This window comes from Balaenoptera borealis (assembly GCF_965194805.1).
Source record: "Balaenoptera borealis genome assembly, chromosome: 1".
In the NCBI taxonomy this organism is placed as follows: Eukaryota; Metazoa; Chordata; class Mammalia; order Artiodactyla; family Balaenopteridae; genus Balaenoptera; species Balaenoptera borealis.
Window position 1 is genome coordinate 100,488,349 of NC_138860.1, and position 15,609 is coordinate 100,503,957.

Below are 15,609 nucleotides of genomic sequence, written 5' to 3' on the forward strand. Positions count from 1 at the left end.
ATAACTTTTGTAAATTCCATTTGAACATAATGAAATATGCTCTATCCACAATGCTTACAGTAATTAAAAATGTTTTTCTTAATAGGAGTCTATCTGGAAACAGCACAATATGGAATGATCATTAATAGACCTGCTATGGTGCTTGAATAAATGCCTATCAAGAGCACAGGCACACATTAGTACATTTCCTAAAGAAAATCCATTTTCATTTCAAATTCTGACATTTTATTTAGAAAAATTATACCCTTTCTTTTAATTATTTCAGTAAACATAACTAGGGTATTGTTAACTACACCTCAGAGTGCTTTATTTTCTCCATTTTTTAGTAATATGAGTCTACATGTAATTAAAGGCGTGCTGCATTAATTATGCCAAAGGTCTCCACGGGAAGCATTTAATGTCCACCTCAGAATATTATGGCAAAATTACATGCACAGAAGACTTTTTAATAATCCTTGTTTCCTAATTTAGATTTGATTGGCTCTGAAATCCATAGGTGCACTCCAGGGCTCACATTTCTACCGACATCAGCACTTCTGTGCCATAAATTGTACAAACGCCCATGACTTCTTCTGTCTGTAGGCTTCTTTTGAAAGCTTTTTGTTTAACTTATCCAGAAAATTAGCTGCAAGCTGGAGATAATTGCAGATAATTTTGCCATTTTTAAGCCACTGGGGTGTTGCGTGGAGATATGACAGCTAAGTTTGTCTAAACACAAAGAACAAGTCATAACTTTGTGTTGTCACTTCAGCTTTACACACAGGTTCAGATCATCCTATTTGCTCTTTGTGCAAATTGAAACAAATTCTAGTCACTAGATGGTCTGTGTTTTCTGACAAAGCTGTGCTACCTGAAGCTTTTACGTGGCTGAAGGAAGGACATGATCTATACTAACATGTTATGTCAGCCTAAAAAAAAATGCTTAACTCTCTTCTACCCTTCAGATTCTTCCCCCTTAACAAAAACAGAGTTCTTTTAGCCATTGACAACTTACAAGGAATATATCAGATTAAACTAAAAAGAAAATGTATGGCCTCAATATACAAAATTCATGCATATATATGTATATGTGTATATCTATATCTATTTCTATTCCCCTATTTCACTATCATAAGTAGAAATGGCAGAACCTCCCATAAAACTAATGTTTAAAATGCTGGTACTATTACTATACAAAAATTTAAAATCACTAGATATTAAAGAGTTATTAAGTAGGCTATCCAGGTTAATAAACAGAGATCTGCTGTTAAATGGAATCATGTGGTCCTTTTTCCCTAAAATTTCACTCTAAAGTAAATGTAGCATTCATGGATGGTCACTGGCATATAATGACAGAGGCAATGCAAAAAGCAGCAATATAAACTCTCAGTGCATTGCCGATGAACTTCAACTTTATATAAGATAAATTGGCTATGGGAATTATAGGGTATTTCTCTGACCAAATGTCCCCTCGGTGCTCAGAACTGCTGTAGTCACAGCTAATAAGGGTGTCACTGGCTGAGCAGGTGATTACTGAAACCATTTTGCAGCAAACATTTACATATCAGGGCTAAGCAGTGATTGTGCTTATGTGGCAGCTGCCCTGATGTAATAGGCCATAACGACTCTGCAGGAGCAGGTATGGATGCGTGTGTCAAGGAGGGGAGAATGTGAAAGTCATAACACAAATGACTTGATGGATTCCCATTAGACCTCGGGCTAAGGAGCACCTAAACAGGTCTGATATGACAGCACCCTGAAACAGCTTTACAGCCTTGTGTCAGGAAACCTTACACTGAAGAGTTTTATGGAAAATACAAAACTGCAGAGAGGAAGTGCAGCTATATTAGGTCACTATCTTTGACTTGGTATATAATATGCATACAAATAGTCTCAAACTATGTATTTAAAGTATAGATTATTAAACCTGTTATGCCAATCAAATGTATATTAAGGAGTCCAAATTAAGCATCGATAGGTAACATCTCACAAACCTCACACTCTCCCATGGAAAACAATTCTGTCCAATGACAAACTTAAACCCACCAAGACTTCTGAATATCTGTATCACAGTAAGATGTAGCCTTTTAAAACACTGTCCTGTGCAGTTTCACATAAACATGTAAAGTACACATATTACTGCACTTGAGAAAGCTGAGGGATATCGTTTTCACTTTTTTCTCTTTTGGTCTCTAACATCACTTAGCCAGTAAACTGGTAGGAATTGGCTTGTTTAAGGACCTTAGACCATGTCACTGTAAAAGTCAGGCATGAGAAGTTCTATAATGCACCCTTTCCCACTCAGGATGGGAGAAAGAGGCATGCTAAAGACCCCAAGTAAACCCTTCAACATGACGGACAGAAGCAGTGTTGAGCAAGCGTTCTCTTGCCAGAGGCTGACACCAGGGAAGCTGCACGTTCAAATCACATGTTGAACACATCATACAGGGCCTATGCAAGTACAAACAGCACTGTGAAAAAGGATCTTTGCTATTTTACTTAGATCTGTAAATTATTAAACAATTCCAGAAGAGGCATATTGCTACAAGTGCATGCAAACCAATATATAGAGTTAGAGTGTTCTTAATAATACGAAGATTTGGCCCAGAACTCATCCTCTGCTAAGGAGTTCTGGGCCAAACCTGTCACCTGAACAGCAATTTCACCCCAGATTTGCAATGAGATCTTAAATTTGACCTTTTATGAGAGATTATTAAAAACCTTATATAAAGCCAAAAAATGTCCCTGCTCTTTTACAGATTTATTATAGTTTTCCTAACGTGTTTGAATAAACTCCTCTTCTGGAAGTCTCTGGTTTCTAAAAGGCAACTTCTTTGCAAAGCACATACCTGCTACCCAGAGAGACGGTCCTCTCTTTGAAATATTTAGTCTTTCAGAGCACTTTAGTCATAGTGACACCTAATAGCCAAGCTCTTTTTCTCACTCTCCACAAAATCAGGTTTAGACTATAATTCAAACCAGTCCCCAAAGGCACTTCTGAAAAATGGCAAGCCCTTAGCTTTTAGGTGAAAGCACTGTTTAGTGCTCAGAACTGTTTCCTATTACAAAACCTCTTCTACAGTGCTAGGTCTAAGATGATCTTATGCTAATTGAACTCACTAGGGACTGTGAACAGGTGCTACTTTGATTAATAGTTTTACTACCCGGAAAATGCCAGGCCAAGTTCAAGATAATAAAGTCAGGTAAGGATACTATTAAAATCTGCCATACGATTACATCTGTTACATGGTGAAAAATGGGACCACAACAGTTCCTGTATCAAATAAAGACCACCTATAATAAAAGACAACAACAACATAAACCAAATGAACACACTGTCTGAATTCTTTAGCACATTGATTTACATCATTTCAATCACCAAACTCTTTACGAATACCTTATGGGTATATTTTCAGCAACATCTCTAGTGAAAATTCAATTTGTCACTCCTATATTACCTTTTCACATCCCATTTACCTTTCCACTCAGAAAAAGACTTATATATATACTATGAAAACAACAAATTATCTAGCTTTGCTTATCAAAAGGAGAGTATTTGAATTTGTATGCTCCATATCATTACTTTTTCAATAAACATGTTTTCCATATTCCAAACTTTTCTATGGAAAACCACAACCCTTGTAAACAAGAGGCTGCATAAGTTGACAAAAAAGACTCTTCTGGAAAAGCTTCTCATGAGGCTTTAGCCCCTGTCTCCTCTTCTGCTTCCCTTCTCACTGGTCTCCTAACCAAGGATTTCCAAACCATAGCAGTTTCCTGATGAGGAAAACCAGGACATCTACTCTAGCCTTGAACTATGGAACATGGGACTAGCCTTAATTTAAATATGTATGTGAAGAAACCTTTGTGTTTTTAAAGCTGGTTTACCGATGGGTTTTATTCTTATGATATCACATATAGCCTAATCATATTCCCAATCTCCAATCTGAAATGTAAACTTCAGTGGACTTTTTTTTTTATAATTTATATTCCGTACACTTGTCTCAGTGAAACCTTTGGTTTGCAGGAAGGTAAGTTCCAGTGCATCAATCACACTGTGCAAACTGTAATTCCAGGCGGTGCAGGCCTCCACTGAGAATGAAGCTAGCCTGTTTAGCACAGATCTGCCACTTGCAGATTCAGCTTATTACCTGAGCTGAGTCTTTACACTTAACACATTTGTGTGCATATACAACATGCCCACACTTAACATGAAATAGTCTATTCAAAAAGGTTGTCTCACCATTGCGCAGAACGTCTCAGGAGGGTCTCCACAGGTAATGTCCGGAGGATCCAGTTTCACTTTCAGATATTTTGTCATGTCTGTGGATTCCGGCTGACAGGCCATATAATCCCAAACTTTCCCTTCTTCTGTGTAAATCTGAGTCTTACACACATCATAATGTCCCCACACCAAAGGGTAGGGCTGCATCACTGAGGACACTGTAACCCAAAGGGCATGAATTGACAGGAATCTTGACAAATACATCTCTAAATTCTTGGCAATCTTCGTGGTAACAAAAGCCGGGTTTGCTTATCTGTGGTCTCTATTTTACATATACATGTACGTCTATACGTAGGTAGGTTTGTATCTTTAACAAAAAAAAAAAAAAAAAAAGAGGATGAGACTTCAAAGTAGATTCCAAAACTAAAAGTGAAGGATTCGGATATTGCACGTGTTCAGGTATATTGAGGACTTTGGTGGAAACCTAGCATACTTGTGCATTAGGCATTAGCAACAACTTGCAGCTTTTTCATTGTCTTAGAACGTATCTATTAGACTTGGGTCTAGTTTGGTTTTTGTAAAAGATGTCCAGCAGCAGATAATGACTTAGCAAAATGATGGCTCTCCTATTGTACATCCAATAACCCTGGGTGATCCTAGATGCTCACGGCTCATAAGGGTTGCTCAGGCGCACTGAGGTATCAGTATCTGAAGCAAAAGGATGAGTGTCTATAGCTCGGTGTCTGCTTCCCATCAATCATTCTTTTCTTCTGGCACCAACACCCTTTTAGAAACAATAAAAATAAGAGTTATTGTCCCACAATCAATGCATTACAAAATGTATGATATGTTGGCATTTGGGAGGTTTGATGCAATATGAAGCAAATTGGTGTAATATGGACAACCTTTACTTTGCTAGAATGAGCAAACCACAGAAATCATTCACATTGGGGAGAATTTTGAAATGAAGGATTTAACACTTCCATAACAAAGATAGATGTTTGTGTTCCAGGTGAGTTACAGGTTTTCGCTTCAAAAATTATATTTCCATCTTGACAAAACCGAGAGCAAGCAGCTAGATTTAAACACGTCTCAGATATTGCAGTGCTGGAAAATCTTCCAGGAGTACAATGGGGGAAATGAGCGCTTTTATAACAATGACAAAGAAGTGATAACTACTTCTATGCCTTTTGTCTCTTAGCAAAGAGACCCTAAAAATCTACAAATTCCTTGTACATTTCTTAGCTTTTGTTAACTGGAGTGAAAACCGGCATTGTTGGCACGAGCCTGTCCCTTTGTATTTGCTCATTATATTGGAAGAATTTAGCATCTTTTGTTTAGTTGCATTTAGTGGTAAAGATAACTTGGCTCCCTGAAAAAATATTCAAAAATAAAACCAGAGGAGCAAATTTTCTTTTCGTAAGAATTTTCTATTCTCTTATATCTTTTTATAGCTATTACATCTGCATTTGCAGTTACTTTCTGTAACAGAAGAAGAGAATTTGTCCCAAAGGCGAATATTATATGCTGCTTTAAAACTAAAAGCTCTGTAGTAAAACGCACAATTTAAAATGCACATATAAAAGGAGCTGAGGGTGAGTTAACAGGCCATGAAGCAGAATAATATGCCACTAATTCTAAGAGAAAATAAAAATTACTGTTTAAAAGTACTTTTGGTTAACTGATAATACAGCCTACATAACTATGAGTACAAGTCATTGGTGAGTTTAACTGGCAACTTTTCTCTTTAGAAATCACTGTCTAAATCCAAACTATAATATTTGGAATCCAGGTATAAGAAAAGTGTATTTGCTTAATTAGTTAGTTTATATTGTCATAGTCCCAATAATTAACTATTTTTTAAATGTAAAAGGACAAAAAAGCCTACAGTTTTAGGAAATACCATTATAGACCCTTCAATTCACACTAAGCAGTTTAAATATGGAAGTTCACTATCCTCACAAAATCTTATAAAAGGAATTCACTATATTTAAATAATGTACCATCTTAAAATGAACTAAGCCACAGAGACTATGAAATGCCAACAGATGGCTGAATTGTGTTTCCATAGCAAAGTAATTTATAATAATTGCTTTATGGATACAAGTGCAATTTTCATTATATTCAATTCATAAAATGTTATCATACTGCTGTAATTTGTGATATTTTCTATTAGGAAAAGTGTTGAATATTTGAGTTACTATGAAGCAATAATTAGCAGTTTGTCTAAACATGTATAAACTACAGATTTGAATCTGCCACTTTCTTGTAAAGACTATATAGTGTTGAGTACATTTTGAAATCTAAACCATAAAAAAAAAAAATCACAGAGAAGCATGTGTTGTGGCTACTACAGCCTTCTGCTTTTTTGGGATTCATTAGTAATTTAAGTTGATATTTTCAGAAACAGCGGACATTTTGACAATAATCCAAAAAGTATTAAAATAATATAAATTTACATTTTCTAGATGCATTTTTCAACTGCATTTACTACTTTATTATAATAAGAACAAACACTTTGGAGGGGGGGATGAAGGGGAGGGGAAAGTAGGCCTTATAACTGAAGCAGTGTAAAATCTACTACACCAGAAATTATTAACTTAAATTCTTAGTTTCAAATACATAACAACTTACTTATCAAGAACCACACACTCTTGAAGACCTGTAATGAACTGCTTTGAGTTTGAAATGAGTGAGCACTACAAGCTAATTTTTAATATTATTTTTTAAATATGACCTTAAGTATATATTTGAATTCTCTGAGATTAATCGTCACATTTTTTAATCAATAAATACTATCCCCCTAATCTATTTATTCTTGGCTACTGTCTTCATCCACCTTTTGCCTCACTTGAATCACAAAATAAAGGATGACCGTATATATGTATGTTAAAAATTTGGACACTAGGGAAATGTATGGGAACCTGTTACTATTTCCTGACACAACAGCAATCCCAGTGTAACGAATTCTCATTAAGGTACACCAGAATTATAATGATGGTCATTACACAGAATTTTGGACTACATCATTGATTGAATTTAGGAAACTGACAAAGAAAAATGCAAAGGAGTGCAAGACATTTGAATATTAGGCGGTTGCAGGGCTGTGCGACAGACATTCTTGACAAGAAGCAGCCAATTATAGCTTAAATTTCTGGCACATAACCAGTTGTGATTAACAGTTTTCCATTACATTACAGACATATTATTAATGTATTAAAAATTTCAAGCTTTGGCAAGCACTAATATGGCATGGCTCAGTCAGTCTGCAGAATTTACATTTAATGAGCTCCCATTGACACAGAAAAAGATATTGACCACAGCATATTACAGATCAGGAGGAGAGGGTCACTAAGTTGTTCTTTAACGTAATTATTTGATTTCATTCCAACTTTTATGTTTGTAGCATCACTTAGTGCGGATCCTTCACGTTAGGATCGCCTTACTTTTCAGTGCCACATACATTTCAAAGAAAATTCTCTTAATTTAAAATTAGAAAGAAATTAAATCTGTGAACTTCCATGACACACAATGGAAAAGAAGCCTCTGTCAAAATCAGGAGTTTTCTATTAAAGTATAATTATGGAGTTTTCAAAGAAAATAAAATGATTTTAAAATAGGATATTATTTACCCCTTAACCTCTCTTACTTAATGGCACCAGTTCCCATCTGGCTATGCTTTCAACTAGGTTAAAATCACCAATAGCTTCTTAAAAGCTAGGTCATCACAGCAAATAGCCAGGCAAACCAATTATGAGAAGGACAGTCAATGACATATTTGGGGATTTAATATACTAAACCAATCCCTTCTTGCCCATAACTGAACTAATTGCCAAGTAACGTGGGCTTTGAATTTGTCTCAGGTGTTTGTATCACGTAAATGTGAGCAGCTTCAGAAGAGCTGTGCGCGGCCCCGGTTCTAGTTCTTTACTTTGCGAACCTTGGGAACTCACTGTAATCAAATAGTGCTATCATCTCTACCTGTGCACTAAAGTTCTGGGAAGTCCTCTTTGATAGAAATACCCATTAATATGCCATGAGTACTCCATAGACCTCTGACTGGTATATAAATTTGCAAAGCCGCTGTGAAAATACAAAGTTACATCATGCCCTCAAGTTGATAGATGTTACTGATCTGGACTAAAATGGGCTATAAAATGGCTTTGCATACAAGGAACATATCTTTTTTCCAGGATTCTGTAGCTAATTCCCTTCCACTTTGGGTTAACTTTGCAGAAGGTATTTCACAGGTCCTTTCTTTCATTAGAAAAGAAGCCTCCTAAACATTACATGGAAGTAACAATGATCAAAACTATAGACAATTACATTCCAAAAACAACTGACAATTTCATCAACAGAGAGGAAAATATTGACAGTAAATCCACTAACTCTAGCTGGCTCTCGGCATTTGTTTTACTGTATAATCTCGCTAGGAGGAGGGGGTGGTGATAGTAGGCTATTTATTCCATAAATACTCAGCTCTTCAGGGGCACCTGAAATAGACAGCTATTGACTCATTCCTCATAGACATTAAGAATTTTATAAATATGCATGTTTCTGAATGGGAAGGAACAAAAAGAACATTGACTATAATCATATTCCATTGAGTGAAAAATATAAGGAGATAAAGACATATCCAAATTCCATAACCTATCAAAATTAGCAGCTTCCAACACTGTCATAACGAGATTGACTAGATGAGATACTTAACATATACTGAATGCTCTTTGCATTTATTTGTTGTGAAGAAAGCATTTTCTAGTCGTCTTAATGGGAGATGGGAGTCATCTTAATTTGCTTCTATCCTTTTAACTGCCTTTCAAGATATAAGGAATTTAACATGTACTGCAATATCATTGGCATATTTTACTCATACTTGATTGGGTATTATGAGCAACTGCCTATCATGAGATTCTTAATAAAACCAAATAACACACCTTAGGATTTGGAAGATCTCTGTTTTCACCAAGAGACTAATGATTAGGGAAATTAGACAGCATATATTTTGCAGGATGTTTGGGGATGGGATAATACATAAAATTATTTCAGAATCAGCTAAGTGTAGAATAAATATGCTATTTCATTAATATAGAACAACAAATCTTTCATTGTCATGTAGAGAAGTTCAGAAATCCAAGGTTTCGAATACATCTTTGAGAAAATCTACACCCACCTAAAGTTTTGAAACAAAACTCTGGATTCTGAAGATAAAATTATTTTTAAAAGTATGCTAAATCTCTTACTGACCTATACACACACATTCATACACACACGTTTTTCTGTTAACATACAATTAATTTTCTGAGTTGTATGAAATTTTATTTCTTTCCAAGTGACTTGGTGTTTTTGTAACTCTAAAACTCTCTCTACAAATCCTTACAACAGTTAGAAAGCATATCAACTAAACGTGTAATAGTTTAATTTTTTTAACATTACTACTTGATGTTTTTTCAGAATAATAACAGAGGCAAAGACAAGTATATGCACCACTTACAAATATACAAAAGGAAACAGCAAAATACATTAGCCTCCTCCTAAAAAACCTAACCTGAATCATTTTAGCACACCTACCCAGTGAAAGCTGACGAAACAAAAATAGGAAAAACAGCCTTATGTGCATATAAGATCAACTGTTTTCTTACAAAATATTAAGATTATCCTTTTAAAATTTCACAATAGGAAGTATCACCAAATTAATAGCCAACTATATGGAATTTTGAATTCCCTCATGTTGGTCTTCAGTGGTGAAATAGACCTTATTTCATGGCACCCAGAAAAGAAAAGGAAAATAGATCCCTTAGGTATGTTAAGCTAGGACAACCTGCTGTGTGAACTACTTGAGACATTGTTTCTTTGCAAGCTGATCCACATGCAAAGAACCAAATTTCATCTTAATGAAAAACTGAAAGTTACTTATCTTCCAAAAGAATCTTGAACAGTTATGGAGCTGATTTTCCTTTGCCAAAGAGAAAAGGGATGGGGAGCATTTAAGGCAGTCAAAGTTACAGTTCAAAATACTTAATTAATGAAACCTGGGGTTGTTAATTCCCCAAGGTTTTTTTTAGAGATGATCTCAAGGACTAGACAAATCAGAAAAACCTTGCCCCTACTGCGAAAAAGAAAATTTCTGGAAAACTTTTTTCTAACAAGCTGAACCATTAAGTGTATTTGAATAAATGATTTTATTAGATTCTTCTGTTTTGTTCCCCAATTCTGTAAGATAAGAAAACTTTTAGTATTTTCAGTCATAAAATAGGGCCTTATTTCTAGAGCAAATCTACTGCCAGATCCACCATATGTTTAGTGGAATTTTGAATCTTACTCAGAATTTTCCATTCCAAAGATTGACAAACTGTTATGATAATGAGTGGTTCCATTACCATTCCCTGGGAAGAATGGGGGAGGAAGTGGGAAACAAAAGCCTCTACTCTCTGGAAATCTATACCCGATGCGAGGACGGAAACGCTACCTCCAGCTTTTCCAAATAAAGTTGCTTAAAATCTCCGCTAGAAATTTTCCTCCCCTGCCCTGTAAAATGACAACCTCCTGAGTGGATTTCTGGAAAAGATAAAAAGAAAAAAAAAAAAAAAAAAAAAAGTCCGAGCGAGGTTACTAAAATAAACAGCAGAGGGCGCAGTTTCTTTTCTTATCTAAGTTTTCCCGTGTCTGAATCACTTAATTGGTTATTTTGGGCCCAATAATATTCAGTATTATTTGTATTATATATAGATATCCACAGATCCATACAGGAGAGCAATTCAATGTCTCTAGCCGAATCCATCAACCCCTGAGAAAATATTCCAGACAGCATTCCTACACCAAGTCTTTCCCTCTTTCAATTTTCCCTTCTCCCCAGCTGCACGACATGGGATAGTAATGCTTTAATCTCACACCAATAAAGGAGATTAAAAGAAAGGAACTTCAAAAGCTCAGTGTGGCCACCAGCTCCACAGGGCCGGCAAGAGGGCAAGTTTTTTCCCCAAGCAAGGACAACTGGCAAAGCAAGAAAGAAGAAAAAGAAAAAAAGAACCCTCCGATGCGTTGTGTGCGGTCAGGTGTCGGGGGTGGGGAGGGGGGAGAGCGAGCTGTGTATCTGTGAGTCCAGGCACTGAGTACAGCACAAACACACATGTAACCTGCCCGGGGCGCACACCAGGAAGACTTGTGTCTGGGTGTGAGAGTGTGCGGGGTGTGCGCGCGCGCGCTGCCTCCACAAGGCGCTTCACAAAGTTCCTCGCCCACCCGGAGCCTTCCCTCCCGCCCGTGGATTGCGCGGCGGGCCGGGGGGGGCGGAGGGGGGGTGTCGGGGGGAGGGAGGGAGGAAGCCGGCGGGGAGAGGGGCAAAGGCGGAACGCGCGGGTCGCGGCGGGAGGGGGGAAGCCGGCGGCACTCACCGTGAGGCCCGTTCGCTAGGCGCCCGGCGGGAACCCAGCCGACGGCGCGGGGCGGCGGCCGAGCCCAGCCTGGTGCGCCTCGGGCGGCGGCCTCGGCAGCGGAGCCCCGGGCGGCGCTGGGCGGGCGGCGGCTGTTACGCCGAGCCTCCTCAGAGCGGGCGGAGCGGGAGAGCTAGGGGTGTGGACCCGAGCGCCGCGGCCCCGCCGCCGCACCCCCCGGGGTCCAGGTTGCGCCTGGCCGGCGGCGGCAGAAGACCCAGCGGACCCGAAGCCCCGCGCCCGGCCGCCACTACCCGCCGCTTAATTACCTTCGCCTCCGGCCCCGGGGAGTGGTGGGAGCCTCCGCGCGCAGCCCCCTCTCGGAGCCCTAGCCGAGAGGGGGAATTCCTTCCCGTTGACGTCCTCTTCCGAAATGCAAAAGATCAGTGACTTTGACAGGTAGATGAGGGGGAGGGAATAGGGGCGGGCGGAGAGGAAGAGAAGATGAGAAAGGTACCTCTCCCTCCAAAAATATAGTGATATTAATAATGAAATCGCAGCCTTCGGGAGGTCTTGCCAGCCCAGTCCTCTGCTTGCCGGCTCTCCTCCGCGCCTCCTCGCGCCACTGCCTCTGCCACTTCTCGCCTTAAACTTTTACTGAGGGATTTTTTTTTTTCTATTTTTTCCTCTATCCTTTTTTTTTTTTTTTTTTTTTAATTTTTTTTAAGCTGCAGGACGATTTCCTGATTCCCGGGGATCAGAACCAGCGGCCCGGTGGTTCTACCCCGCTTGGCACAGGTTTCATTGTATTTCAGACGAAGACGTTGAGCTTAGTCAGAAGGGACATAAATCAGGACAATTAGCATTGGCGCCAAGAAGATCCTCTAGTACCAATTTCGTCCGGGCTTCCTTCGCGCATTCCTCCACTCAAGTCAGAAATGTCACTGCACATAGCGTTGATGGTTGCGAGACGCGACGCACCCGAAGTCCATTTGATGAAATATACATGGCCCACGATGCTTCTGGATTGCTGTTCACTGGCTTCCCGACCCCGCCCGCGGCTCCTGGCCGGACCCGGCTCCGAGCCGGCAGCGAGCTCTCTGCAAACTTACGGGCGAGTACGAATCAAAGAGTGAGCGCAAGGGAGGGCCTGGGAAGAGAAGGAAGCAAGCCGGGGGAAGCTGCAGCCCTTGGAGGGGTGGCAAGTACGTTTCACTTAAAAGCAGATCTTCTGCAACTGCCAGCAAGTGGAAGGATTGCAAACCTTATACTACCTCGAGACCTGGGCGCTCCGAGCGGTCCTAACTCCGTCCCCCTCGCTGTTGCGGCTGCTGCTCTAGCCGCCGCTGCCGCCGCTCCAGGACCTCGGGGTACTGAGGCTCAGCGACTCCCCTTCACCTCCGCCACATCTAGCTTGCCCACACGAGCGCGATTTCTACTAATTCTTCACGTACCTTCCACTCATAACCTCGCCCGTCCCATCCCTCACTCCTGGCTGTCCTCTCGAAAACCGCTCCTAAGCACACCCCTCGCTCCTAGCTGTGATCGCAACGGTGTTTTTCAACCACCAATTCCCCTGCCCAGCCAGCGGCCCCTACAGCGCAAGCCTCAAACCTCCTTATTTAGAAATTCATTCTTCTTCGGAAAGTTGAAGAGAGAGCTGTGGTTTTCTGGCCTCCTCGCCATTCTGAAGAGAAAGACAAATGCCCCCCGCCCCAAGACTTCCTTCCCCAGCAGTGGGGCTCAAACTTACCCGGGATCACTCTCAGCTACACACTAACGTCAAGGGGAAAAAAAAATCCAGACTGACTTACATAGGGACAGACTTTAATTAAAAAGAAAGACTATTGCAATAGGGAGAAAGCTCTGATCTCACAAATCTGCAAGCATCTCAAAATCAAACAGAAACCGGGCTTTTGTATGGTTAGGGGCATAAGCAGTAGGGAAAGTTGGTCAGATGAGAGGGCGTAAACCACAGTGTGACCAGCTGGTTTGAGAAGAAATGTGTCTCTGTGGTCCACCAATTTGGGGGATAAACTGTAAAGAAAGCATGTTCTGAGTTTATAGTATTTGCTTGGATTTGGGGGCCAGTTCAGGGTCCTGTGTGGAGGAGAGAAGTCGAACTCCAGTTTGTTAAAGACAAAGCAGAGGGTAAGAAATGGGCAATTGGGGACACTTGGTCACTCACTGCATGCCTCACAATGGAAGCACTGAGCTAAGTGCAGAGGGGTCATTTTTTTGCCATGACTCGGGGCGCAGGGGTGGTGGGGTGGTGGCAGAAGGTGCATAGGGAAGAAGCGTGTTGAACTGAGCCTATCACCAGATCCTTCTTGGCCCTGAGCAGCCAGGAAGGAGACGGGGATTCCAGGCACCCTGGACCCTCCAACCCCTGAGAGGCCGTGATGAAGCCTTTCTCCCTCGACTCCCTCCACTGCAGGAATCTGTGATTTCCTTGCCTTCCTCCTCTCCACCTCTACATTCAAGCACTGTTATTGAAGAAAGGGGTTATCTGCAGGGATAAAGTCCTCAAAGGCATTCTTAGACAGTGGCCATGCCTGGCTCTTCGTCCACTCTCTGCCCACGCTCCTCCAGGGTCAAAATATCCTGATTACAGGGAGAGGCCACTCACCACCTAACCCTCCCTCATAGGCTGCCAGAGCCTTGTCCCTTCTGAGAAGCCAGTACAACCTGAGAAACAACACCCAAGCAGCCCCCTCACTTCTCAATGGCATCCTGGCCTGAGCACTGAGATACAGACAGCTCTCATCCTTACCTTTTCCTCCTGCCCTTTTCTCTCAAGCCAGGAAAACTCCTTTTGAGTTCCCATTCTCAGATTTGTCTGATCTTTTCAGGTGTTTCTCCAGTAAAAAGCAAAGGAAAGGAACCTGTGCAGAGTTTAGGAGTCTAGGATATACCAGGATCTTTGTGATATTGGCTCCCAACCTGGAGAAATTTCCCTTTCAGCTGTCAAAGTCTCAGAACTAACCTCCTTCCCCCTCTTCCTATACTATAACTTCCCTCATTCCCAGGTTCCCTTTGACTAGGAAGCAGACATCAGGCCGAAAAACGTCCAATATGTGCATGGGGACCCTCTCCAGGTAAGTAGCTTCTCCCACTCCAAGAGTGATAGTCTTCCAGAGGTGAATTTTTCTCTCAAACATCTGCTCTTTTCTTTTCATACTCAGTAAATCACCAACCAAACAAATGGATCTAAACTCTGAGCAGGAAATCTGAATCCCTGAGGAGACTTTTCAATATTAAAACCCCTTCTCCTCCAGATCATGATCTCTCCTCTTAGTGGGGATGGGTGGGAAGGACTTTTTCTCCAAAAAAGCTCTTTGGGTGGATCTGATATACTTCCTCAAACTGAGAATCTGTGAATTTACATATGAAACCAGCTTTCCTGAATGTATCTTTGTGCATTTGTTTACATAATACACAACAATCAGAAATTTACTTTAGGTATTTTCTTGGCATCTTTTCTATCATCCTTTACTTTCTCCACCTATGTGTATGTGTGTGTGTGTGTGTGTGTGTGTGTGTGTGTGTGTGTATATATATATTTAACTTTCTTTGGAAAGAATGATTTTTCTGTTTTTATTTAAACTTTCAACTCTACTTTTTTCTGTCTCCTTTTAGAGGAGAGTTATTTAATCTTTCAGTTCTCTGACTTCAGATCTCTGGCTGGTTTCCTTGCATTCCTCATTCTTCTTCAACTTAGATTTTCATCTATTTGTAATTCTGTTAGGTCTCTAACTCTTGTTCATTTTTCTAGGTTATTGGCTGCTTAAAAACCTTCGTTTTAGAGATTTGCCAGGGTTGTTTAAATACTTGTAACTTCAATATGACAAACTGGTAGTAGTAGTTTGCAATGTATCTGGTCCAAAAAGATATGTGTCTTTTTATAAATACTGCAAAGTACTTGACATAAAGTAGGTACAAAAGAAATGTTTCTTGCAGGTGCAAATAATTTTTGCCCATTCCCAGGACTCAGTAATAGCCTTCTTGGTAAAAGGAACTAATTCCCACTAT

General features: G+C 40.2%; 1 protein-coding gene across 3 annotated transcripts in view; it reads right to left on the minus strand.

Annotated features, from left to right (window-relative positions):
- NTNG1 (netrin G1) overlaps positions 1-11,992 on the minus strand; it is a 327,327-nt gene extending 315,335 nt beyond the window's left edge. Inside the window, exons 1-2 of one of the 3 annotated variants that reach the window (XM_082385072.1) lie at positions 11,907-11,992; positions 4,223-4,988 (exon numbers count right to left, since the gene is read on the minus strand). In XM_082385072.1, the coding sequence (XP_082241198.1) occupies positions 4,223-4,468 (246 nt within the window). In that variant the 5' untranslated portion in view covers positions 4,469-4,988; positions 11,907-11,992. Of the gene's footprint in view, positions 1-4,222; positions 7,905-11,598; positions 11,762-11,906 lie in introns of those variants that run through there. The other 2 variants (XM_082385074.1, XM_082385073.1) reach the window with 2 other exon arrangements.
- Between the last annotated feature and the right edge of the window lie 3,617 nt (positions 11,993-15,609).